The 27,617-nt window shown below is 37.7% G+C and overlaps 2 protein-coding genes across 14 annotated transcripts in view; one reads left to right on the top strand and one right to left on the bottom strand.

Moving 5' to 3' along the window:
• Positions 1–8,656, top strand: part of LOC139967717 (uncharacterized) — a 44,316-nt gene extending 35,660 nt beyond the window's left edge. For all 4 annotated transcript variants that reach the window (XM_071971939.1, XM_071972022.1, XM_071971854.1 and 1 more), the window contains 3 exons: positions 455–587; positions 1,757–1,897; positions 4,038–8,656. In XM_071971939.1, the coding sequence (XP_071828040.1) occupies positions 455–587; positions 1,757–1,897; positions 4,038–4,249 (486 nt within the window). In that variant the 3' untranslated portion in view covers positions 4,250–8,656. The remainder of the gene's footprint in view (positions 1–454; positions 588–1,756; positions 1,898–4,037) is intronic.
• A 938-nt stretch (positions 8,657–9,594) lies between these two features.
• LOC139967299 (uncharacterized) overlaps positions 9,595–27,617 on the bottom strand; it is a 142,296-nt gene continuing 124,273 nt past the window's right edge. For 4 of the 10 annotated variants that reach the window (XM_071971594.1, XM_071971288.1, XM_071971523.1 and 1 more), the window contains 6 exons: positions 26,182–26,309; positions 23,236–23,368; positions 21,354–21,500; positions 16,520–16,633; positions 13,908–15,491; positions 9,595–13,007 (listed from right to left, as the gene is read on the bottom strand). In XM_071971594.1, coding sequence (XP_071827695.1) covers positions 12,781–13,007; positions 13,908–15,491; positions 16,520–16,633; positions 21,354–21,500; positions 23,236–23,368; positions 26,182–26,309 — 2,333 coding nt within the window. In that variant the 3' untranslated portion in view covers positions 9,595–12,780. Of the gene's footprint in view, positions 13,008–13,907; positions 15,492–16,519; positions 16,634–17,842; positions 17,873–21,353; positions 21,501–23,235; positions 23,369–26,181; positions 26,310–27,617 lie in introns of all 10 variants that reach the window. The other 6 variants (XR_011792969.1, XM_071971034.1, XM_071971120.1 and 3 more) reach the window with 6 other exon arrangements.

Below are 27,617 nucleotides of genomic sequence, written 5' to 3' on the forward strand. Positions count from 1 at the left end.
GACATACAATCAGCGTCCATAGACTAGTGATAAGGGTGTCCGCGTAATAAAGCGGGAGGCCCGGTTTCGAATCCCGGTGGACGCTGGAAGTTTTTCCACTTGTCTGGATTTTCAAACTCATTACAATTTCAAATATGTATATATATATATATATATTTTATACAAGTTTTGAAAATAAATTTCTTGATCATGGTACTTTGCATTCAGTCCTAATCCCTATACATTTTTCTAAAGCAGTGTTTATATGATTAAGCTACAGTTTTCTGATGACAAAATAGAGTATGTGTGATACTACTTTGCCCAAGTGCCGAGAAGGGATTGTCTGTTTTACTAGTGTTATGTGTTCACTGTAATTATTCAAGGATCATTTAGGCACAAGTTAGACATAAGCACAGTGAATAATAATATGTAGATCTATATGCTTATATGTATATAATTTCTCTGCTTACAAAAGGACAAAGAAAAGACAAAGAAGAAGAAGAAGAAATTGAAATTTGTACCAAAGAAACTGAGAAAACCAAAGAGAGGAAAGAAAAACAAAGGCAAAAAGAAACCCAGGAACAAAGGCAATCAACCAGATGGCTCAGGTAATTATATGACCCAATGCATATTCATTAGTATTGGTAAGGTATCTGCACCCTCACTAGGAAATATCATAGAACTCTCTAGGATACATCCTTACAATCAAGCCTTCAAGGGTGTGAAGACTCGCGCAAAAAGAAACGTCTAATGCTGGTAATCTGACCTAGTTTCGAATGAGGTGTAATAAAAGTGTTAGACACCACCATCGATCCCAGAAAATATGCACACAGCTTGCTACCTTCGGTAGACACTTGTGTACAGTCAGTACATACAGCTGCAGTCAGTACCCACAGCACAGTGTACAAACGATACAGAGATGGACATCTCAGGTCCAGCTAAAGATAACAAGGTACCACGTTTCATTACTGTCTGCATTTTGTAGTGACAAGCAGAAAACTTCACTTGCAAGCAACAGATAGTTAACTTTTTCAGAGCGGGGCAGGCGGTTTGGGGCGAGTCTTCAATGCCTTTAAGTACTGCTATAAGAAAGGTGATATCATGCATTAAAATCATCAAGGTGTTAGTTTATAATGACACAGCTTTTAACATTCATGGTCAGCTGGGAATTGATGAATAAACAACTCATCTGAACTAATTCCAATAGAGAGAAAAAAGAGAAAAAAAACCTAGTGAAATATAACAATGCCTTTCTTTGAGTTTAAGAGGAAAGGAGAAAAAACAAAACACTATGCTGTCTACGAACTGCTTATTTTCTGCAAAAAGCAATGCTTAAGACAAAATATAAATAGGAATAAGGTTTAAGGGAAAGATATTTGAACCCTGGCAGGATCTTTTAACAAGGGTTGGACACATGCCTACCCTTTCATCCTAACCCCCCTTTTCTTTCTAAGTTCCCATAAACAAATAAGCTGCAATTGTTTCACTCTTTAGCACCTCCTCTGCCCTTTCTTCTTACTGCCCTTTTGTTCTTTCCAATTTTGCCCTCAAGTTTTTGCATTGGTTAATTGGTCCAATTAACCCTTGTTAATTGGTCCATGCATCTGTCTAGTTTTCATCATGTCCTTAGTGTGATGTTTTCCTTTTGAAGACGATCCTGCTATAGGACGGATATGTCGGGCCCACAATTAAATAATTCAGAGAAAACAATTTTCAAAGTTAATCTTATCACCCGGTTTCTGTTTCTCTTTCTTCCCTTCTTGATCGGTTTTGGTAGGATCTTATGAGGTCCTTAGTGGAAGTAACACTTCTGTTCAAGAGAGCAAAGGTGTTTCGGAAGGAAGTGGTTCAGTTAGCAGCAGTACCTCTAACCTTGCAAAAAAGGCATCTCTCACCAGCCACAAGAAAGCTGTGAATGGTATGTTATAGATTTCTTATGATCAGGGTGGACTGTACTGGGCCAATTCAAGCTGTGAATGGTATGTTATAGATTTCTTATGATCAGGGTGGACTGTCCTGGGCCAATTCAAGCTGTGAATGGTATGTTATAGATTTCTTATGATCAGGGTGGACTGTACTGGGCCAATTCAAGCTGTGAATGGTATGTTATAGATTTCTTATGATCAGGGTGGACTGTCCTGGGCCAATTCAAGCTGTGAATGGTATGTTATAGATTTCTTATGATCAGGGTGGACTGTACTGGGCCAATTCAAGCTGTGAATGGTATGGTATAGATTTCTTATGATCAGGGTGGACTGTACTGGGCCAATTCAAGCTGTGAATGGTATGTTATAGATTTCTTATGATCAGGGTGGACTGTACTGGGCCAATTCAAGCTGTGAATGGTATGTTATAGATTTCTTATGATCAGGGTGGACTGTCCTGGGCCAATTCAAGCTGTGAATGGTATTTTATAGATCTCTTATGATCAGGGTGGACTGTACTGGGCCAATTCAAGCTGTGAATGGTATGTTATAGATTTCTTATGATCAGGGTGGACTGTACTGGGCCAATTCAAGCTGTGAATGGTATGTTATAGATTTCTTATGATCAGGGTGGACTGTACTGGGCCAATTCAAGCTGTGAATGGTATGTTATAGATTTCTTATGATCAGGGTGGACTGTCCTGGGCCAATTCAAGCTGTGAATGGTATGTTATAGATTTCTTATGATCAGGATGGACTGTACTGGGCCAATTCAAGCTGTGAATGGTATGTTATAGATCTCTTATGATCAGGATGGACTGTGGGCCAATTCAAGCTGGGAATGGAATGTTATAGATTTCTTATGATCAGGGTGGACTGTCCTGGGCCAATTCAAGCTGTGAATGGTATGTTATAGATCTCTTATGATCAGGGTGGACTGTACTGGGCCAATTCAAGCTGGAATGGAATGTTATAGATTTCTTATGATCAGGGTGGACTGTCCTGGGCCAATTCAAGCTGTGAATGGTATGTTATAGATTTCTTATGATCAGGGTGGACTGTACTGGGCCAATTCAAGCTGTGAATGGTATGTTATAGATTTCTTATGATCAGGGTGGACTGTCCTGGGCCAATTCAAGCTGTGAATGGTATGTTATAGATTTCTTATGATCAGGGTGGACTGTACTGGGCCAATTCAAGCTGTGAATGGTATGGTATAGATTTCTTATGATCAGGGTGGACTGTCCTGGGCCAATTCAAGCTGTGAATGGTATGTTATAGATCTCTTATGATCAGGGTGGACTGTACTGGGCCAATTCAAGCTGTGAATGGTATGTTATAGATTTCTTATGATCAGGGTGGACTGTACTGGGCCAATTCAAGCTGTGAATGGTATGTTATAGATTTCTTATGATCAGGGTGGACTGTACTGGGCCAATTCAAGCTGTGAATGGTATGTTATAGATTTCTTATGATCAGGGTGGACTGTCCTGGGCCAATTCAAGCTGTGAATGGTATGTTATAGATTTCTTATGATCAGGATGGACTGTACTGGGCCAATTCAAGCTGTGAATGGTATGTTATAGATCTCTTATGATCAGGATGGACTGTGGGCCAATTCAAGCTGGGAATGGAATGTTATAGATTTCTTATGATCAGGGTGGACTGTCCTGGGCCAATTCAAGCTGTGAATGGTATGTTATAGATCTCTTATGATCAGGGTGGACTGTACTGGGCCAATTCAAGCTGGAATGGAATGTTATAGATTTCTTATGATCAGGGTGGACTGTGGGCCTTACTTTTTTCTCTGGCCAACTTTTCCATGACTAATGTTTCTCTCTCGATTTGGAGAGCGTCCTCTCTTCAAGCCCACCAGGCTTTGTTTTTGGTACGCTTTTCTTTTCATGACTCATAACATCAACCTGGTGTTCTGTAAGCTCATTTGTTTTATACTTGTATGTTGTTGTGAAGAGAAACAATAAATGAAATGAATTCAGTGAGAACCAATAAATATACTGCGCCAAAACTGTAACTGATTTAAGTTTGAGGGAGCTATTTGAAAACAATGCAGTTGTGTATTATGCAATGAAATGTTTTTGTGTTCATGATTTGTTTAATAATTTTGTTTTTCAGATATCATCCAGGTTGACAAGAATTCTGGAGATGAAATTGATGGCCTGAGTAGCAAGAAAGAAGAATATAACAAAATGAGCGATTCAGAAGAGAAAATACCAAAGCGCACTAAATCTGAGAGGAGTGGGAGCATCCTGAAAAGGTTTCGATCAAAGAAGCGAAAAAAGTACAACAGCTTAGAAATGGAAGTAGAAAGACCGATAGGCAGCTAAATGAAACTACCTGTAAGAGAAAGAAGAAGAGAAAACTCTTGAAATTGTGACTTTGATTTAAAGGAGGTACAAATTGGATTTGATGTGTCAACCTTTCATTCCACCCACACTCCCAATGCATCCCCACCTGCATAGGGAAAATAGACTGTTGTGACTGTTTGGACAGCTTATATAAGTCAGTAGTAAAATGTAAACAGACCCCCCTCCCCCTCCCCCCGCTTTTATTAAGGCCTCATATTTTTTCAAAGAATCCCTGTGAACTCCTTTTTGCTTTAAGAACCCCCCCCCCCCAAGATTAACAGGGATCCTAGGAATGAATGGACCCGAGCTTTATAAGGATGGTAGTCCACGGATTCAAAGCACCAGCTACTTTGAGTGCAGGTTACAATTTAGGACTTTTGGAAATTCTTCCTCAACTAGTGAACTGTCCAAGCGACTGGTCTATAGACTAGTTTTAATAAACAGCTGTTTTCTCCAGCGGGACAGAACCAACGTAACAATCAGTAGCAGATTGTAAGATGCTACGTCCGTCTGTGGACTCCTTTAACCTTTTAACAGATTTGTCAAAGCGAAATTGGTGTTAATCTTGTTGTTTTAATGCTGACAGGAAGATAAAGGATTGTTCTTTGCAAGATTTCTTTAGGATTTGCAAATAATGGGTTAACATCTAACAATTATGTCTGAAGAGAGAATCCAAAGATAATGTCGTCAAATTTGTAAGTATGTGTGTATGTATGTATGTGTGTATGTACGTATGTATTTTAGATCCTCCTGCAAGCAGGAACTCACGAAGAAGCCTCACTGGCTTATCAATGTATTCGTCCATTGAATTTTAAAACTTATTATAAAAAATGACCATTCCAAAATATAATAGAGATGACCTTCATATGTACTATTCTGCATATGTGGCTAGAAAATGTAAAGGTGTGTGTGTGTATTTGTGTATGTATATATGGAATGGTGACATTTAGTATTAGTGATCCTTTTGCCACTTGGCAACTAAATCATGAAATAGTCAATTTAAAAAGAAAAAAGAAAGAAATTCATCATTTTATTAAAACTTGCAAACGATTTACCTGTTATCTCGAAAAAATTGATGGTAAAATGGATGAAGTTGTCACTTCATTGAAAAAGAAAAAAAAAAGGTTTGTGATATAATTTGACTCACTTGCTGAAGAAAAAAATGATGAACTAGGCACTATATAAATATAAATCATGCTTTGAAAATTATGATTTATTGTGGAAATTTGAAGGAAAAAAATGAAGGTATACCTCAAGTTCCCATAATTTCTTATAAAGCAACATTCTTGCCATGAGGGACTGTTAAGAATTATCACATCTTGCCGGAATGCTTTGCAATGAAATTGTTATCATCCTTCCAAACTATAATAGTTTTTTTCAATGTAAGAGAAAGCTTGGATTTTTATCCTAAGATTGAATCAGTCACATAGAGGTATTTTGTAGGTCACAAGGTGAAATACGTGTAAGTAGTTTTGACATCGTTCTACTTTTAATTTATTGACTTTTTGATTGATTGATATTGGAATTTGAAAGGGAGATGAGATATGTCATAAAGAAGGTATTTTTACAATTCATTTATCTTCCAGTTGTGCATTAATAAGAACTTGAGAACAATGTAAACATTTCTAATTTAATTTTTTTGTGTGTAAAGTCTGGGTGACATTTAGTTTGGTTCATGTTTATTTATACTTGTAACTCTTTTTGGTTCACCTTGGCTAAATGAATTCAAAATTGTGTTGTAATGACTGACATTTAAAAATAAAATGGATTGCTGTAGATGGCAATATATTGATCTTAAAGAAAAGACTTTTGCTTGAAGGAGACACAAAATAAGGCTTATCTGACAGAGATCTTTGTGTAGATTAACTTCCCCAACAGCTCTTGTTCCATTTGGCAGATATTCTAGTTTATAAGTCTTGTCTGAGACATCGATTTGTAAATTTGTGATGTCACAGTGCCACGTGGATCTGACACCTAATTTCTCTTTGTTTTCATTTCATATTTTCAAGGTATAATTTTGACAGTCAGCATTGAGGTTCAAAAATTTCGATTCAGCTTTGCAAAACACATTTCCATTACAGAAAAACAAACATCATAGAAATTGAAACCTGTGTGGCCCTATGGTGTCATGTTTAGACATGATCAAGTTTTCAGCCTTGTGAGTCAAAGGATGTTAAATATGTGATATAGATTACAAATTGAATAAGATTCTTTCCTTTGCCTTATTGGGATGTTGTGATGACAGTTATCTGTGATCTCTATGCATTATTGGGATGTTGTGATGACAGTTATCTGTGATCTCTATGCTTTATTGGGATGTTGTGATGACAGTTATCTGTGATCTCTATGCTTTATTGGGATGTTGTGATGACAGTTATCTGTGATCTCTATGCTTTATTGGGATGTTTTGATGACAGTTATCTGTGATCTCTATGCTTTATTGGGATGTTGTGATGACAGTTATCTGTGATCTCTATCACAAAGATCAATAATGATGACTTTGGTTTTGTATCTCCTTTAGTGAAATATTTTTTCGACAAATGCTACCAAGCATTGTCAGAGTATTGCCAAGTACAACAGCAGATGGTCAATTTCGAGACACAAGTCCCGCCGTTTTCATCCAATGATTTATTAAGAGGTTTTCATTCCAACTAAATTTAATCAACTTTTTGTTATATTTTGAAAAGCTGTAAACATAGGGACATCACTAATTAAACTTGTTCTTCAGGATCACTTTCAAAAGAGTTTAATTGGTGCATTTATGGTCTAAATAGTCCTTTCGATGTATCAATGTTTTTATATCTTTTGTTTTCAAAAACAAAACAAACAAAAAACAAATGAATAATTAGTTTAGTGGAGCACCTTAACATAATCATGAAGAAAAAATTACAAACCATTGAAATCTTTTCATTATTTGTAGATTTTTTTTATTCTAGTTTTAAGATTTTAGCAATAATGTGTGAAAATCATATTTTTTTTAATTCCAATTTTGGTGAAACAAAAATTTTGATTCATATCTTAAAAAGAGGCTGCCTTAAGTTTTTCTCTGATAAAGTGTCTTAAAATGTATTTCTTCCCAATCTTTACTTCTTTTTTGGAGATTGGACTATTCACATAAAGGAAATTATTGTGTACTAATTTTGATACTGGCAAATGATCTTAGGTCCATATATTGTGGTATCCACCTGTGACATTTAGAAATTGGCTTCAAGAGGAATAAATTTGTAAGGCTGGTAATGTGGGAATATAAATAAACGTGTATATATATATATATATATATATATATAGCTGCTTCAGCCAGTTGGGACAATTTTCAAATGCTAATACCACTGTATACTGTCCTCTCATATCATGCTTCAAAGCACTAGTACTGGCAGTATGAACAGTTCTAACCTCAATCTGATTGAAACATATATTCATACCGCTCAAACTGGCAATACAACTGCTTTGAAGCATGGCATGACAGTACAGTTTTTAAAATAAAAAATGTCCCATTTGGATAAGCTGTGGCATTAAGGAGCCTTTTTTCTGTCCTTTGCCACTGTATTGATTGACAAACAATAACATTTACTTTCTTTGAAATGACAAAGATTACTTTTTGCTTCCTTTTAAAAATGTCTTTCTTTAAAAGCTCTTCAGTATTTTGTATTTTCACAGCACAGAATTGGCAATATTTAAAAATAAATTTGAAACTAAGAATACAAATTTTAAACTTTTTTCCACTCTTTTGTTATGTTGCCTGTTGAATTTGCTCCTCCTTTGTGAGGTGTGGTCAAAGAAGGTTACATCCAAACCCAGGCAATATCTAGCGACCCAAAATTCAGCATGCAGTTCTATGACCTTCATAAACATAGGTCAAACCAATGACATCGAGAGTGGAAGGAGATCGTTACACCCCCTCGAACCCATCCCCCAACCTGTACTTCCTCGTGGTTGCCAGGGAAACTTTGAAGTTTTAGGATTATGAATTGATTGAGTTTATCTGTACCCACTTTTGTTGTTTAACTTGACAAAAACGAGATAAAGACAACTGAAAGAAACCAACACAACACATTTTGTAAAATACTAAGAATATAATTTCTTTATCAAACACTGTTCAATAACAATTTTTATAACAGTTAAATCCATCACCTGCACTTTATCCATTTATTGTATCGGTACTGTGTTCTGTGAGATCCAATTGTACAAAACTTGCTACTTAAGTAAATTAATAGGTTTTTTAATTCAGAGTAAATTAAATAATATTCTTTTTGAAATTGCAACAGAGAAATTACATATTTTGCAATAATTTCTTGATGCTTATATCAAATCAAATTATCCTCTTATGCTCTCCATTACAGTAATTTAGCTATATATAATAATAAAAAACATTGTACAAAAAAAAAACATTTTCTAATATTTATACAAAATATGAAATATTGTTGATTTTGTCTTAATTTAATATCTCAGGACCAAAACCTACATTCCACAGTATTTATTATACAAGATAAATATTTTGATTCTTATTCTTTTGTAGTAAATTTTTAAAGCCACACGTGATTACATCTTTTGTTTGAACATTATGGACATTCCGCTAATTTTAAAAGGCAACAAATCATCTTGAATTATGCAATCGTAAACAAAGATAATATTGGCTCAAAATCCCTCCCCCCCCCCCCCTCCAGTACTATTGCAAACAGGAGGTAAAAAACAGAGATCATTGGTGTTAAAAATGTCACCTGTGGCTGCTTCATGATTGCATGAAAATCATTGCTGTGAAGTATCTGGATGGACGGAGGGGGCCAACGTTCCCAGTGGTAGAGGCCCTGATAATTCCTGCTGTTTATATCTTTGCATGGGGGCTAGTCAGAACCCATGGTAACTTGCATATTCAACCACTGAATGGATGGCGCCCTATTACTTTCTTTTCAAAGTACATGGAAATCTCTACCTATAAGGTTTCCTTCATCACTTGCCTGGATTTCATAACAACCGGCTCGGTATGTGGTGGGCCTGACAAATCAAAGTAGTACTAGTAGCACCAGTAGCTAGAACTGGTAGCTAGCACAGGTGGCTGGCACGGGTAGCTAGTACTGGTAACTAGCACCGGTAGCTAGTAACTGAATGATGTGGGTAGCTGGTACAAGCAGCTAGTACCAGTTTTAAAAACAACAAGTTAAGTTGTATTATAACAATCCTAACTTACTGTAATACTATTCCAAAGTGATATGTTTTAAAGTGTCAAGAAGTGCAATTATTAGAATAAAACGCTTTTATCGAAGCCAAAAATGGTTAAATACCGTTTATTCAAAGAAAATTTTAAAAAAAATCAGGAAAATATGCTGTTACTTTGTTCTGATTACAAATTTATTCCATTAGTATATCCATTATCTTCTTTATATTACATCTTAAGTATTTATAAAAATCATCCATACAATACATTTCTAGAATTATGCAATTTTGATATGTCTAAGAAGCATTTCATTCATGTTCCAAACAATGCATCAGTTATATACAAGTGTCTAAACATCAAATACTTACAGATTCCATTCTCAATCTCATTTGTTTCAGTAGAAAAAGAACAAAAATAACAGTTGTTTTAAGTCATCGCCGGTAAACTCGCCAAAAGCTATTTGAAAATGGTTAGTGTTCAGCCTCTTAATTAAAAACTGCCATCTTTATTAAATACCACACAAATAAAGTTTGAAGACACAAAAAGGCATTTACTTGGCCATTCTTTTTACAAACAGGAGAGTTTTCTCAAGTATTACTTCATAAGGCTTACATCCCATCCCCTCTCCCCCCACCCCCTCCCACTGCTCTCCCCCTTCCTTCTATCCTCTCCTGAGCTGAGGAAAGCCTAAGGAAACATTACTTGAAAAACAGCATTCACCAAATTAGGAGTGTAATCTTTGTTTTATTAACCTTATTTGACTTTAATAAGGTTACATATATAACTTACGAATAGATTATAATCATCTGTTCATTTCCCAAAGCCTTGTTTACTCATTATTGTCATAACTTCAACCGGTTAACAATTAAGATTTTGATGTGACTGTTAATTAGAAACAATTTGGCCTAAGACAATGGAAAAAAAGAACGAAAGAAAACAATATCTGATTTGCAACCATTAATTGACTAAAATCCATTGCCTGAATGTTGGAGTATCAGTACTTTGTATGCATATTCATAGCTTTATTTAAATATTTACAATAGCCAACCAGCAGCTAAAAAAAAAAAAAATTGTATTACTAGTAATAGATTCATTCTGCCATAAACTTTGTCTAAACCATCTAAAAACAGCTGATAGTAAATTTATCAATATAGCATTTTTTTCCCAAAAAATTTTTAACAAGAAAGATACTTGGTGCATTTTTATCTTTGTAACTCAAAAAGGCAAAACAAAAATCAAACAAAGAAACCAACAAACACAAAAGGAAGAAACAAACAGATTTGTTAGAGAAGATGAAAAACACTAAACTAAAATCAAACAGAAAAAAAAATAATTAAAAGATGTTAGAAAAGAAATTATACTTCAAGTAGTAGATTATATGAAGTCTGTTACGACAAATGTTTAATGATAAGAATCCTTGTTTGTTCTTTACTGCTCCAAGTAGAAGCAGCCAACTTTTACACCCCTATTATCAGGGATGTTTCATTAAAGCAAACAAGTAAAACAGGGTCATCAGAGTCCAGACTAATCTATCGGATGTGACCAAAATAAGTGGAATTATGCATCTTATTAATACACAGTAATTATGCCAAAAATTATCATGGGATTTAGTGAATACATTATCAAAGTCATTATAAAATATGTATTAGGTTTATAAGTGATATCCTGTGAATACAATATAAAGTGGTATCATAATTTAATCATAATGAATACTAAGGCTACATGCATATATGATCCCCAAGCTCGATGAGTGCATGGGCAACAGGGGCCATGTCCCTCCCCCTGTACAGACCTCTGTGCCCTCTCCACCCACCTGTGTCACCATCATTGTGCCATTCTTTATTACTGCTGCTTACCAATCCAACTAAGAATTCCTGGCTATGGACCTGTACAAAGGCGACTGTGTACAGTAGACTGATGTCTAATATAACACTTAAATGAATACTTTAATGTTTTGAATATGTCCCTAATTACCATATCAATAATGAAATGCTATGAATACTCATCCTAATTGCCATTGATTAATAATACAATTTACAAAAATGATAAGAATAGACATGAAATATGATTGTACTCATCTAACAGTCTAACAAAGTCAAGACTGAAACAGATTAGGAATGTACTATAAAGTGTCACACAGTCGGGGGGGGGGGGGAGGTAAGTAAAATGGGGAAGGGGCTAACCAAAATTTAGATAAGGACTGAGAATTTGATTTGAACCAAGAAGAAATGTTACATAACCTTTTCATATTAAGGTCAAAAGCTGTAAGATGGTTGTCGATCACAATCTCTGTTTTCAGCAAAATAACTCATTTAACCAGTTATTTTTGTGTCGGTTTATCGTCAGTTTTGATATTGACTGTTTCTTTCACAAAATAATTTCTTTAAATTCCTTGAAACAATAGTAAGGGCGATGACAAATCATGTCAACCACCTTTGTGCATTAACTTTAATTGCCTCTCATTGACTTAATTCACTAACAGATAGTGTGCTGACAGGTACTCACACACAAAGTACAGGGAGTCTGTTTTGACAGTGGTGGTGGTGGGGTCAGGGTAACAGGGATGGTGAGGAAATCTACATCAATAACCACAGGGAAATTCATCAAATTTCTCATTGCCATCATATTTAACATGAATTGGCTAACATGAATTGGTGGTAAGCTTTGACATTTAACAGAAAACTTGTTTAACTAATGCAGAGGTTTCTTAACTGAAAAAGTCAAGTTGACATCACTTTCAAAGTGTATATATTCATTGTAAAGTTATGAATAATCATAGTTTTCACATCTCAGAAATGCTAGTCACTAAACACGGGCAGGCAGTTGCTTCACATTGTCATATACTGTATGGTGCCGATACAGTGTAGTGTTTTACCAATGCACGGTGCACAATGTTCTATTACCATAAGAGTATGGTTCCTTGGCAACCGAATCCTGCCGGGCTCTGACCGTGTTACATCGATTTATGCCCATGAAAATTGTGGTTCATACAGTCTAAGCGAGATTTCATCCGTATAGCATTACCACTACCATTGATGAACACGACGACCTCTGAGCCTCTAAGACGAGGAACTATAACCCCATCAAGTAGTGCAGACAGCCCTCTTACTGAGCACAGATGAACCTCTCCCTGCATGAAGATAACCCCCTCTTGCTGAACAGATATCACACTCGCGCTGAGGGAAGATGAGCCCCCCCTTGCTAAGCAGAGATCAACCTCTCACTGTTAGAAGATGAGCCCCCTCTTGCTAAACAGAGATCAACCTCTCACTGTTAGAAGATGAGCTCCCTCTTGCTGAGCAGAGATCAACCTCTCACTGTTAGAAGATGAGCTGCCTCTCAACATGAGATCTGAAGGTTATGAGAGCTTCTCTATTGCTTTCATAATAGCCTTTTTATGTCCTAACGGTTTAACACCAAGTTCCATCAGGTCCTCCTTTGTTAATGACATTAGATGTTCACCTGTGATTTCGTTGTCTACAAAATCGTTGATGTAATCCGCCATGTTGATAGACGACAACCATTCCGACACTTCTGAGGCCGTCCATTCCGCAGCAGGTTTCGACGGGATTCCACGCGACGAATCTGTCGGAAAATTATGAAAGGAAAGAAATGTTTGCATTACATCCTTGAAAACCATCCGTTCAGCTTTTATTAATATCTGCTAGATAGCAAGAAAGATCGCTCAATAAATGTCAAATTCCCATTTAATATGGGAACATGAAGTAGAAAAGAAGAAAAAAAAAAAGCATATAGAACCATGAGTGACCCTTGCAATAAAATTTTACAAATGACTCATACCATTGGATCATGTTTCCTCCCACATTGTTAAGTTCTCCACGTGAAACAAATTCTGACGCTTTTTTGAATGGGAGGGGAATATAATTAGGTAAGTGCACCATCATTCTATACAATCTCTTCAAAAGTTGGAAAATGATAGAGTTAGAGACCCTGTCACAACTATTACAATTTACAACAACAACATAAGAGAGACAAGTTTATCGTTCCGAAACCACATACGTGACACACAATGCAACAACAACAATGGAGATTTGCTATCAACAATGGTGGATTTTGAGTAAACTGTCCTTTTTGAAAATTGAACTTGACCCAAATCTAAAAGCTTACTTGTGGAACCTCATTGAATACAAGCAGTATGTCATGGGTGTTACTGTACGTAAAATCAGTGGTCCCGTCCCAATGGACTGCTAAAACTTGGTGGCAGAACTGATGACCCAACGACCAAAAGGTTATCGTTTCTGCTTTGCACACTATGTCAGTTATTCTTCAAGACTACGTCTGAGAAAAATTTTGCCATTAAGACAGCAAATCCGACTCTTTGTTCTTGTAGAATGACAATGGGATCGACTGCATTCAATTTAGACAGCATCCTCCCTCCATCCTCCTCAAACCTGCTACCTCCAAGAAGTGTTTGGCGTGACATAGAAACATAGCATCAAACAAAGCTGACCAGAAGCTACTTACCACTCTTCCCATTTACATCTGGACTGTTGCCTTCGCTGATGATTTCTGGATCGGAGTTTGACTTAACGGTAACCACCGAGCTGCTTGTGGACGAGCTGGACTTTAGGGAGTTTGTCGAATCCATGGTGTCTAGTCTATCTGTGCTTTCTGAGCTGTCGTTACTACTGCTGGGATCTGTGGACATGTTAGAAACAGTCGATAACGAAGACTGCGAGGAAGAGACGCTCCCCGTCTCTGACAAATGGTCCCTGCTAGGTCTCTGCGTCCTCTCCAAGGAGCGATCATTGTACAGGGCAGGAGGGGCTAGAACCACGCCCCCTGAAGAAATGGCAGTGTCAGAAGTTTCAACTCTTGAAGGTTCGTTATCAGCTTTGGAAGATACATGACTAGGTTTACCGGCTTTAGCAGGAGGTTGTGGCTTTAAGGCAGTCCTGGGCCGTGGAGGAGGTGGTTTCTCCTTGACTTTGACGGGGGGTAGTGGTGGTCTGTGACTTGGTTTCGATGTTTTATCCTCTATGGAAGGCTGTTTTACAGGTGGGGGTGCTGGCTGGCGTTTGGGTGATCCGTGGGGGGACTCACTTGATTCATCTGAGCTGACCTGTTCCATCGTTGAACGCCTCTTGGCTAAGGCGCTGGCCAGGGGGGCATTGTCCATTACACGGTCCTGTCCCTCCTGGCTCTTAAAGTTTTTGATCTTTGACTCTATGTCACTGCCACTGTGTTGGGATTCTACCTTGGCTTTTCTTCTTGCAATCGCCGCCATTAAATCCGAGGAGCCGTCGGTGACCTCAGGTATCGGCTTTGGAGATTTTCCCGGTGAGACATCACCCGAACTTTGCCTTCTGAGTGATTTTGTCTTGGCTTTCATGGCAATCTCGAAGGCTGTCATATCGGAAGATCGTCGATGATCTGGCCCAGCCGATGATGCCGGCTGCGAAGCTTGCATCTCACCGGGGCCAGCTGAAGATTTGCGGTTTTTATCTGCGGCCGCCTTAGCGATGAGAGCGGCGAAGCCAGTTTTTGGAGGCTCTGTCGGCGAGTCCACTCTCTCGCCTTGGGAACTACCATCACTCGATTGACTATCCGTGGGAAGAGATGAAGATCGCATGGGAGGAGGTGGGAGGGGTTTCTTGGCGTGAGATTTAGTGGCGCCCGAGTCAGAGGCCGTCCTATCGTAGAGCATGTTGACAGCACTGTCAGTTCCGCTAGTGGTGGATGATGCGGTGTTGGAATACGAGGAGGCCGGGGAGGATCGTGATGAAGAGACCGCTGAGTCGGATCCAGCTGAATATCTCCTTACTCCATCTGATATCCCTCCATCCGCTAAATCCACTTCAAATGCCGTAGACCTGTCATGAGACGCTCCTTGGATAGCTTGGTGGCGAAGGTTGTCGCCCTGACCTGAAGTCATTCTTGCAACCGTGTTGAATTTGTTTGGAGCGGGAGGAGGCATCGTGGGTCTCTGGGGCTTGGATCTGATACCGTTACTCGGTAGCGTGGACTGCCAGTTTCTAGGGTCATCTGGCTGAGGCTGTCCGGTGGGTGTCGCACCAGCATTATGTGGCATCACAGGGGTGCTCGGTCCTGAAAGAAAACACAAGACACAAGACAAAGTTAGAATACTTGTGCAGTGACGAGCTATACCATCCTCAAGAACTGAATGTGACAGTCAAAATGAAAATTACACAACTTAGGACCTAACTTCCTTTTCATTTATCTGCACAAAGTAAGGAGCCTGCATCTTAAAAATCTGCAGACACTTTACCCTCCTTGAATGGAACACTTCATCTTTAGTCACTTACAAAAGCAAACATAAGGAGAGTATTTTCAAGAAAAAAACTCTTGACAAAACTCACCAAGTGGATTGAAGAAGTGAAAATTCCTTTTATACTTATAGGTTACATAACAAACAACAGCTTCATCAACCCTAGTCCAGACCTGAACATTTGGCTGACCGAGACAATCGTGCAAACAACATATAATCACTTTATACTCACCGATGCAACATGCACACACCAACAAGATACTAACTATTTTATATGAATAAAAACAAGTGGATGTTTTAGGGTTCATACAATGCACTGATGGGGTGCACTTTCCAGTATCAACAGTAAAAAATTTCTTTAATACAAACTATGTTTTTACCACGATGTGATCTGGACAAACGATCTGTAAAATTTCCATGACTATTTTCAGGAAGATGCTGGCAATATCTTACAAAAAAAACTTTAAAACTACAAAGGATCAATATAAATGCTGAAGGCGTTTGAGTTTCTTTTCTTCTAAGTGACTAATAAAGGAACAAGGTGAAAGATCCAAGATCTAAAGAGATGTTGACTAAAAGAATTGAAAATGACTACAGAAGGTTGTTGTATAAATACACTGGCAAATTAACACAGAACCAAATAATCCCAAAGAAAACAGTAAAAACAGAAAGTGGAGCAATCACATGCAAGCAAGTAAGAAGACAGAAGAATCTAAAGAACAGAAGAAGAAGAAGAAAGAAGAAACATTTGTAGCACTTCAAAATTAAAACATTTCATGAAAGGAAAGTCGATGAATTTATTTTTTTAGTTTGTTAGCACTGCAGTCAAGTTTCGATAATAAACCACCTTGGCATTGTGCTCCGATCTGATCGAACAGTTCATCCTCGAAGAACGAGGATATCGGCCGATTACTTCCAATCCTACTACCGTGTTCCTCTGTTCCATCGCTTGAGCTAGAAACTAGTAGAAGGAAGAGTAAGTAAGTTCCACCAAAAAAAATAAATAAATAAAAGACAGAAAAGACAAATGAAAACAGAAAACAAGAAGAGGAAGGAACGTCTTCACGTCCAGAGCCTTGTTCAACATTTGAGAATGCAAGGAGGATCTGATTCCACCAGGGCGACTGACTTTGTAGCATTAACTCTCCCAACTAACCCAGATCCCCTCGATGGTGATGTCCCTTTTGGGGAAGATCCTTACTCTGCTGGATCAAGATTGTAGTGTGAACGTTCACTGGATTACACTTTTATTATTTGTAAACAATGTGATTACAAACTGCATGTTCAGTCATGATTGCTCAAAGAGACAGGTACAGCTGTACGACCTCTCCGAGGGAAGACGGGAGGTCCCGATCCCCCTTTGTGTTCTCAAGTGTGAACAACCTGGATCAAGATTGTAGTGTGAACGTTCACTGGATTACACTTTATTATTTGTAAACAATGTGATTACAAACTGCATGTTCAGTCATGATTGCTCAAAGAGATAAGTACAGCTGTACGACCTCTCCGAGGGAAGACGGGAGGTCCCGATCCCCCTTTGTGTTCTCAAGTGTGAACAACCTGGATCAAGATTGTAGTGTGAACGTTCACTGGATTACACTTTATTATTTGTAAACAATGTGATTACAAACTGCATGTTCAGTCATGATTGCTCAAAGAGATAAGTACAGCTGTACGACCTCTCCGAGGGAAGACGGGAGGTCCCGATCCACCTTTGTGTTCTCAAGTGTGAACAACCTGGATCAAGATTGTAGTGTGAACGTTCACTGGATTACACTTTATTATTTGTAAACAATGTGATTACAAACTGCATGTTCAGTCATGATTGCTCAAAGAGACAAGTACAGCTGTACGACCTCTCCGAGGGAAGACGGGAGGTCCCGATCCCCCTTGTGTTCTCAAGTGTGAACAAGATGTAGGTGACAGAAACTACTCCACAGTTAGGCCATGAAAGTCTTTCATGTTGCTACATTTCCTCCGGCGGTTAAAATGAGCAACACACTGTCTGCCACTTCTAGAGCTCTACGGATTTTAAGAGGTTGGCGCTGTGAATTATCGTAGACTATCTACAAATACTCAGACGAAAAGATGCCTAACATTGGAACCGCCACCAGACTATATTTTTTGTAGCATGCCGAGAATTTCTTAACAAAATTGTGTCCCAGTGTACCTGTCTGGAAGCTTCTGCTCGGCCAAATTCCTATCCAAAATAGTAACAATAAAACAGGAAAATAGAAATTGTTTTACAGTTTGACCATTGTTTGATCTTGGAAAGATATTTGTTTGTGCATTAAAATTAGCCACTAAGTGACTTTCTGATAAACCATGATAAAGGCCATCTTAGTATATACATTTAAGTTTTGACATTTAAAAGCATACAATGTGGTCTGTGACATCAAAAACACAAATGAGACAAGAGAAAAAACAAGGGTGAGAAAAACCACTTTGCTAGAATGTATGATATTAACAAGATGCATGCTTCAGACCTCCCAGCAGCTCTTTAACAAAATAAAGGTATTTTGTAAAGGTTGTAAACAAAGAAATGAAGGTGTTTAAAGGCTTCAAACATGAAAATAAAGGTTTTTAAAGGTCCAAAATCAAGTTAATTTATAAGATACTCACCATCTATGCCCATATTTACATCATCTGTGGCCCTTATTTAAAATACCAGACTTACATTAACTGGTTTTTGTTTGTGAGTCTGTTTTGTATCACTGCATGAATCATGCCTGGCTGTCCACAAAAACTGAATGGCCAATGGTTAGCATGACTGAAATTACTGAATACAATATTTCTAATCTAAACTAAATCTGTACAAACAAAAAAAGGTGTTAACTTAAAATTAAACTAAAGGATTCTAAGGATTTTAAAAAGTATTTTTGAAAAATAAAGAGCTGTTTTGAAATAAAGGTTTTTGAAAGGTTTGAAAGGTTTTGCTGGGAGGTCTGCATGATACCATAAAGAAACAAAGAAATAACTTAAATGACAATGGCACTATTACAAAACAGTGGGTGGAACAATGACTACATAACAAAGAACAGGTATATACATACATTTTTCAAGAATGTGTAGCTCACCGAGATAACAAAGTGATTGTGCTACAAACATTTATACAACAATGGAACAATTACAAAGCAAATCCCATCAGAATACCCAACCCTGGTATTTGTGAAGTTCACGATGCAAAAAAAAACAAACAAAAAAACAGATACTGATGGAAAAGTTTTGTGATGACATTGAGTACAAAAGCAACACATAAGGATAGACTAGAAAACTGTGTGTAATGAAACTCAAGTGTTGCATGCATGAAAGTGATACACTATTACATAAGAACAACGCTACACTAGTTTTGGGTTAAAGTATCATTTGGAGAATAACTATTATTTTGGCAGTAGTGGGATATGGGTGGGGTCGGGGGGATGCCCTTTATCATTGAAACGGCATGACCAGCACAAGTATATGAAGGTACAGTTACTCAAATGAAAGTGTTTGAGGAAAATGTGGTACTGAGGTGTTTTTTTATTATAAATACTGATACTTCTATGGAATGTCAAGCAACTAGAGAATTCTAAGCTGTTAAAGAAATATGAAAGTCTGAAGCCGACTATGTGCAGCATATGTAACAGTACTTTTAGCATGAGCGTAATGAGAGCATGTAGGTGTTTTATATCAGCTGTTTAATAGTTAATTAAAATGCAGCTTTTGCAATCAATAAAAGCAAATACTTTCAATGTGCTATTGGAATACAATGTAGCTTTCATGCAAGCCAAAGAACAAAGTCTCTCACATTTTCAAAAGTCTTTTTTATTTATAGCTATTAAAGCAGTGGGTTGCCCTTTGGGTGGCATATTTTCCGGTAAATTTTTGTTTTCAAATGTAGAGAAATAATTTATGATTTTTTCAACAACTGAGCAGCAATTTGAGAGAGTATTAAATAATATGATTGATTTATTAACATTGTGGTCTCCCAGATATTTTTCATACTTGCAAATACCTTTCATCATGTACTAAATGCAGATCAGAAATTCACCTAAGTTAGCAACTCGCCTTCATGATGTGAAAAGGAAGGGTGAATATTCTCTGGTTGTATCAACTGTAATTTGTTGGCATTTTTCTTTATATGGAAAGGGAGGGGTCTTCAGCCATGCTTTAAGTCTAAAGAGGGCGCCGTCACATTGGTCCGATTTCTAGTTTGACGAGCTGCGATCTCTGTTATCCCTGAGAATTCCTTTGGGGAATCTCTGATGGACACTTCTGGGCAAACTAACTGCACATTCCCTAATGCACACAAAGTGTGACACATTGAAGCTCATGTACCGTTTTTTACCGCTCATAACTAGCACATTATTAGCAATGAAAAGTTGCCCTCCGTTCATTTGGCAACTTTACACAAACACATCTTGTCGTGAACCAATTAGAAATATGCTAACTCAATTTAAGCTTTGCCTGTGAGTACTTGAATTCAAGTCTCCCAAATTAATACTTATTAATTGTTAATTATTGAAGACAGTATCTTATTTAACATATTTTCACAACTAGCTCATACACTGAGATACATTACAACACTTTACCAAATCTTTAGATATATCTGATTACAGTGAAGATCACGCGCATTAGGACCCAAAGCGGTATAGAGATACGGCTCTGCTAGGACCAGTATGATAGCGCCCTCTGCCGAATCCATGCAGTTCCATCATAAACACCACCCATAGCAACACACAAAATAGCAAGCTGAAACAACAGACAACTTTGTTGTTGATGACTGGTGGCTGTAGCTCAAGCAAGCTAGGAAGAATGTCAGTAATACTTTGACACTGTTATAGAATTAAAAAGGATTTTCTGGTGGCTAAAAACATTCTGAAACTTTAGGCTAATACAAAACCTTCTTCCCTATTACTGCAGATGTGTTAAAAAGAATACTGTGGTGGCTAAAGTTGATTGCTTATCAAAATTGCTGAAATCTGAACTCGTTAGGCAAGAATTACATCCTCATATCATAGTGTCTTTGGTTTTTCTTTATAATTTATCCACAGAGGGAAAACAAAATTTCTACTAAATAGATACATTCTATGCAGTGAGAACTTTAACAACTATTAAAGCAAACATTCCAAAAGCATTAGATTTCAAGGATAAATCGATAAGAAGATTATGATAGCCTTAGTAAAGCTTCCAAAGACTAGTCGAATGATTCACCAATCAAAATAGGTTACAGTTAATCACCCCTATCTCGAGTTAGGGCAAGACATTGAGATGGGGTTTCCAAGTAGCATTTGTGGAATATTTTTCTCTTCAAGGTAAGTTTCACATTGTTTGTCACCAGAAAATTCTTTTAAAAGAACAAGAATGTGGCATTTGCACACATACAACAGTGAGTTTTATGTAATGCCTGGTCAAGATGCAAGCAGGGCTGAACAAACAACAGGGGTTACAAAATTTATGGTGAGTTTCAAGCAGACTGACAGAGATTTCAAGCAAATAATATATTTAGTGTTACATGGCAGGCATTAGGCAAGCTTTTTGGTGGCAATAAAGAAAAAGCTTGGACTCAGAAGGCGATGGAAGGCAAGGTGACATTAAAAGAGGAATTTTTTTATTATGATCAAAATGGCAGAATCTGTGCAGACTACAGGCAGGGACAAGAAGGAAGGGGAGGGGGGAAAACTGCACCCTCTAAGACCTACCAATAGATATAATTTCAACCTCTGGTCTTATCAATGTATCTCTGTCGTCCATTTCCCCAAGGCTGCTGCAAACGGACCAGGTGTCACTCTCGAAGGAGGACACCGTCCGTTGCTGGAAGCGGCTCAATTTCTTGGGGTGTTTGGCAGCTGCAAGTATGGAACCGGATACGTAGAAAAATTATGCACTAATGGTTACAAAACGAACAAAAAAAAAACAGGGGGAAAAAAAACGGAAAAAAAAAAAAAAAAATTCTGACAAAAAGAATTGGGTCTTGCATGAATCTATCAGGACTTCCAAACAAATGCTTCATTTACCACATTGTGTTTGTATAAGAAATTGTATTACTGATATCTCGAGTACATTGTTCTCTGATGAAAGCAACTCTCCCTCTGACCTTAGTGTTACAAGTTTTTGGAATTGTACTCCGACATGAAAGTAGAAAAGGGGACAATCAGAAAAAAACAAGAAAACAGGAAGGGATACAGATTAGACCTATGTAACAACAGTTTGTTTTTGCAGCTCACAGGTGTCAAGCAATGATATAAATCCAGTGAAAAAAACTTTTAAGTCATTTTCTACAAATGAATTGTTATTAAAGTGTGTAAAACTTGGACCAACTTTGAACCATCAATGTACAGTTTTACTCTGCAAACTGACATTAAATGTGGGCTTTTTTTTGCCTTTGTTTTGAAATAATGTATTAGTTCACTGAATTATTTTTTCAAGATCCATAAAGTTTCACTTGTAACTGAAAAAAAACTACAAACTGAAAAATTGCAGTTATTTTATCCCAACTTGACAAACAAACAAATAGACATGTTTAGCACAGAGATTTTCAAACTGCATTTTGAAACTATTTTTGAAAATCATATGAGATGGAGAAATACTTCCAATTTGCACCAATTAGGATGAAAAAAAAGAAAAGAAAAAAAAAAGGAAGCAAGGATTTGAGCCCAAGGCAACTGATGAGTTTTATTAGGGCTTCATAGCTCTCCCTTTAAACCTTGAAAAATTTACAGAATATAAGAACAAGCCTTTTCCATTTCAATTGTGCAGTACGATGTTCACTGCACACACCCACACACTTTACCCAGCATGTGAAGATTTGCTTGTACTATGTAAGCAGAGTTTCAAAATTTCACTCATGTATTTGTGACTGTACTATAAAAGCAGAAAATAAGCAAAGAAAAAAATTGAAATAAATACAAGAGAATGTTATGTTTCTCCTTCCACCTGCTGCAAGGAGCGACCCCCTACAGTAAGTAATCTTGATCAATCTACTGAGGGTTACGGTGATAAGGTGTTATGTGTTAAGGAGGAGTCAAGATAGAATTACAATTTTTAAAAGCGAACAAGACAAACGCTGAAATAAAAAGTTTGAAATGAACGATGGACAATCATCTGCAAAAGAAGCACTCTATATGACACAAACAATAGCTCACACAGTTTTACAAAATTATCATCAAATACTGACGCACTCTCAAAGAGAAAGAGCGCCATCTTTTATCAGTTTTCCGTGGAAAACGAGGAAGTTTTCTTACGATGAGAAGGACCTGTGATGAGGGATCACACATCCACAGCAAGGAAGTAGAGACAGAAAAAACCTTCTCCCCACAATTTCACTGTAACAATGTAAGTTGATAATGTATTGTACTGTAATAATGCGATGTATTAGTATAATGTTATAATATAATGAAACCATGTAATGTCATATTGTGCTGCACCAATGTGATGCAACCATTTCAAAGTACCCATGTTATCTACTGTAATGATGTGATATGTAATAATGTTCGTAGCTACCTGACAGTACCAGATATACGCATATTATTTCTGTTTCACAGCAAATTTTCTTCATGCCAACATCTGACTGAGTTGACTCACCTAATTTCTCCAGTGCCTCCTGTCCTCTGATATTTGGTGCCGTCACTACCTTCATGACGATGGTATCGGGGGCTGTAACAACCATGTGCACCACCTGCTGGTGAGGGGCTGAGGTAACATCTTCCCCATTGAGCTGAAATATCATAAAAAACGTACAGTACATATCAATCTTTGAAGAAAAGATGAAACCCCAGAAAAGGAGTCAACATACATTTCTTCCATCTATTATTGGTACTCGTCTGTCCGAGACATTCCAAAGTAATAGAGGGGGCTCTACAACAATACAAATGAGAGACACAAGAATGCAAAACAGCATGAGACTTGCCTGCACTGTGTAAATGCTATTTTGTTATTCTCTATGTTAGCATTGAGCTTGTTGACCAGATAATTTTGACAGACTCAACTCAACAAGAACATTTCAATCATGTATCTTTTGAGCAGACACTAGGTTTTATTGAAACTGTCAAGTTGAACTATTTTGACACTGGTGTATTGTCAATAAGTTTAGGGCAAGACAACAAATGTACCAGCCAAAACCAAACTGGTTGTGTTGTTTACCACCGCCAAGCAGTATCTACATAAAATGGAGGGGTACTATACATGCAGTTTTCTTTTGTGTCCTAGAGCTTCTGTTTAGAATTTAATTTTGTTGTTGTCGTACACTTGTAGCCCCATGATGTCAGAGTACACAAATGGAAGTATATGTTGTGCTAACATTGAGGCAACTTGAGACCATGTTAGGCCTTTCGTCAGTAGCATACAATAATTGTTAACTGCTGAATTGAAAGAGGCTTGTTTACAAGTGATGAAAAGACTGCGCTCTCAAAGCTTAAAATCTTCATAGCCATGATATGGAAAATTGAAGGTGCCAAGAATGGCCAATGTGTCAGCTATCCAGTGATGGGTAGGTAGCATTTGGCTAGTGAGAACTTCTACAAGGGATTACAGATCATGTTAGTCTGACAATTTAATGTACATGTAAGTCAATGAGGATATTATATGGAGACTCGTAAAGTTCAGTGGCTTCTATCATCAAGTTTATCCATACAACAAAGAGATTAAAAGTTGTTATGGGTGGCAATAAACACAGCAGGATACATCCTGGCACAGATTGAGGAGTCACCTACTGGATCCCTCAAGATTTAGTTAGCAAGATAATCAACGGAGTCCTGTTTCCTGTATATATCCACCATTACTTCAGCATTACAAGACACATCCCACTGAAAGGTCACTATTTACAGACAGGTCAGGGATATCCACCTATACATATCAATTAAAGACATATCGTTTATTTATGGTGCTAACGGCAACTGTTTTAAATGATGTTTCAGTCAATTACTAAGGCATCCTCTATGTATCTCTTCCATAACCCTGTATTACATTAGCTGGTTCAGCCTTTAACCCATCCATCCATCCATCATGATCCCATCATAAACCACATATAACTTACCCTCTCACCCCCTATTGACCCAAACACCCCCTCCTGTGTTACACCTTCCCTCTTTTGCCACCACCCTGTCAGCCGGCCCCAGACTTACACCCAACCATCTTGACATCACCATTAATCACATCATACATAACATCTAGACATGTACCTCTCACCCCCTCTGCACCCACTCACCTGCCAGCAATTACACCCACCCTACCTTGCATCTATCACCTTGCCTTCTGTCATCTTTACACCTACCCTTCAACACCCACCTTATCTACACTATTTTCCACACCCACTATTATTTCACACCCACTATCATGTCTTATTACTATCCTATATTAACATACCATAACTATTTCTATCAATCTAACCATCTCTACAGGCACTACCTATTTCCATACACACGAATTCCTCTACCCCTCCCACCCCCCCTCCGGCACCCCTTTACATACGACTTCCCAGATACATGCATTACTCACATCACATATAATGCCTTAGACCAATCTGCCATAATTTAACATATATCCACACATATTATCCCCCAACCCTATGGTCTTAACCATCCACCTCCACAGACCCAAGGAAAAAAGGAACTTAGCAATAATATCAGTGGACATGTGGGTTGAGGCCAGGAGAATGTTGGATGTCCTTACTTGAGATGGTGCTTGACCTGACTGTCCTGGCAGTGTAAATAAGTCAACAAAATGTTACAAGACCCTATTGGGTTTACTTACCCCATGTATTCCACACAATCCCATGTGGCCACCTTGACCCTCACTAATCACCAGAAATATTTCCCATACCCCTCCCCCCTCAGCCCCCCAGAGGTCCATGGAACCTTGGATTAGAGAGACAGACAGCTGCAATACATTTGTCTCTCTTTACATTAATTTTCCATTAAACAATTTTTCCTGCTAAATATCGTCCCATTACACGCTTCTTTCCTTTAGGCACACTTGCAATTAGAATCCCACGACCAGTCTATATCATATACCTATCATCCAGCAAATTCAATACAAAATTTGAAACGTTTTCCCAGGTTTTTTTGCTTTTGTTTACTTTGTCCTTGAGGAAGCACACTGACAGATTTCTCACCTCTTGGTGTTTGCATAGTACAGTTACGTTAACGATAGATTATATTTTCATGGATTAATTTTCTTTGAAAGAAGTCACTTTTGCTGCCTAATTTTTATACAGGGTCCATTACTTTAATACCAATTCTACTTCAAAGACAACCATCAATTATCATGAATCATAAAAAAAAAATAAGTAAAAATGCTGGTGGAACAAGGATACAAACTGTACAAGTTTACATAAACTAATAAAGCAAAGTGTAAATCAAAATAAAATAAAACTGTTAGCAAACTGCTTATCCACTAGAGAGCCTGTGTAATAGAATGTGTAAAAGTAAGTTGGCCTGACGTCAGGCCAACTTACTTTTACACAAATACAAAGTGTAAACGGACCTAATTTTTCATTTTTTAATAAACAAATATGTATCAGGTGATGCTAACCTCCAAAAGAAAATCTCCCCGAAGGAGTCCTGCCTTGTCAGCCGGGCTTCCCCTGTCTACACTTTCCAAATATTGCAAGGCTGGAAACTCTTTGGTCGGTACAAACTCCACTGATGGGTTTTTTGGACCTGCGGATTAGAGAAAGTAGAAGAAGAGACATGACATTACTACCGTAATCACGAAAAGCTTGATGACGACGCAGTATTACAGCCAAGCAGATAAATCCGGCACAAACTGTTACAAATGATTTTTGAAATATGTTTAAATTGGCACCATTTGACACCACAAATACAACAATGAGTACAATCTTTATGACAAACTAAACTCATAAATAGTTCAGTATCACTGATCAAACAATATCAAACATTGAAGACTCGCCCCAAACCGCCTGCCGCGCTCTGAAAAAGTTAACTATCCGTTGCTTGCAAGTGAAGTTTACTGCTTGTCGCTACAAAATGCAGAGAGTAATGAAACGTGATACCTTGTTATCTTTAGCTGGACCTGAGATGTGCATCGCTGTATCGTTTGCACACTGTGCTGTGGGTATTGACCGCAGCTGTATGTACTGACTGTACACAAGTGTCTAATTACCAAAGGTAGTAAGCTGTGTGCATATTTTCTGGGATTGATGGTGGTGTCTAACACTTCTGTTACACCTCATTCGAAACTAGGTCAGATTACCGGCATTAGACGTTTCTTTTTGCGCGAGTCTTCACATCCTTTAAGTTCCTGATTCCACCACATTTCTCAATGAGGGCATTATAAACCAAGGGGGCTCTAAATGACGATGTAACATTTCTATGAAAACATTATAGAGTGGAACAAAAAAACAGAAGCTGTAAACCAAACGATGCCAAACACCGGACCAAGAAATGAGAGCTTCGCATAAAATAACTAGATAGGACATGAAGTACTGTATGCAGGAGATGCGTGCTGTCATGTGACCAACATTGCCTGTCATGTGACCAACATTGCATCAAGGTGACCTCAAGGACAAAAAAGAATGACAGTACTTGGAGGTTTGTAATCTAAAGTTAGACTACCACAATTAGACAATTTCTCTGCGGGAGGTTAAAGGTCACTGCATTATTTAGCATACCAGTCCCTGTCAGCAGCTCAGTATGTTGGCATTCTCCCCTTGCTGTTTTCAGAGATGGGGTGACCACATTTGTTACTCATTACTAGATACTTACGTCACACCACCACTGTGTGAAATGAAACCAGAAATTCTCAGACAGCCAAAAAAAAAAAAAAAAAAGGGGGGAAAAAATCGCTACCTGACAGTGACAGCTAAGAAGAACTAAAAAATATTTCCCACTTGATAAAAAAGGAAAAAGTTTGAACGAATTTTCAAAACAAGTTTCTCTCTCTCTCTCTGTGACTCTCATTAGAATGTATTTTGCCATCTAGCAATAAAAATCAGTAATATCCCAAAA

Source organism: Apostichopus japonicus, chromosome 1 (genome assembly GCF_037975245.1).
Source record: "Apostichopus japonicus isolate 1M-3 chromosome 1, ASM3797524v1, whole genome shotgun sequence".
Lineage (NCBI taxonomy): Eukaryota > Metazoa > Echinodermata > Holothuroidea > Aspidochirotida > Stichopodidae > Apostichopus > Apostichopus japonicus.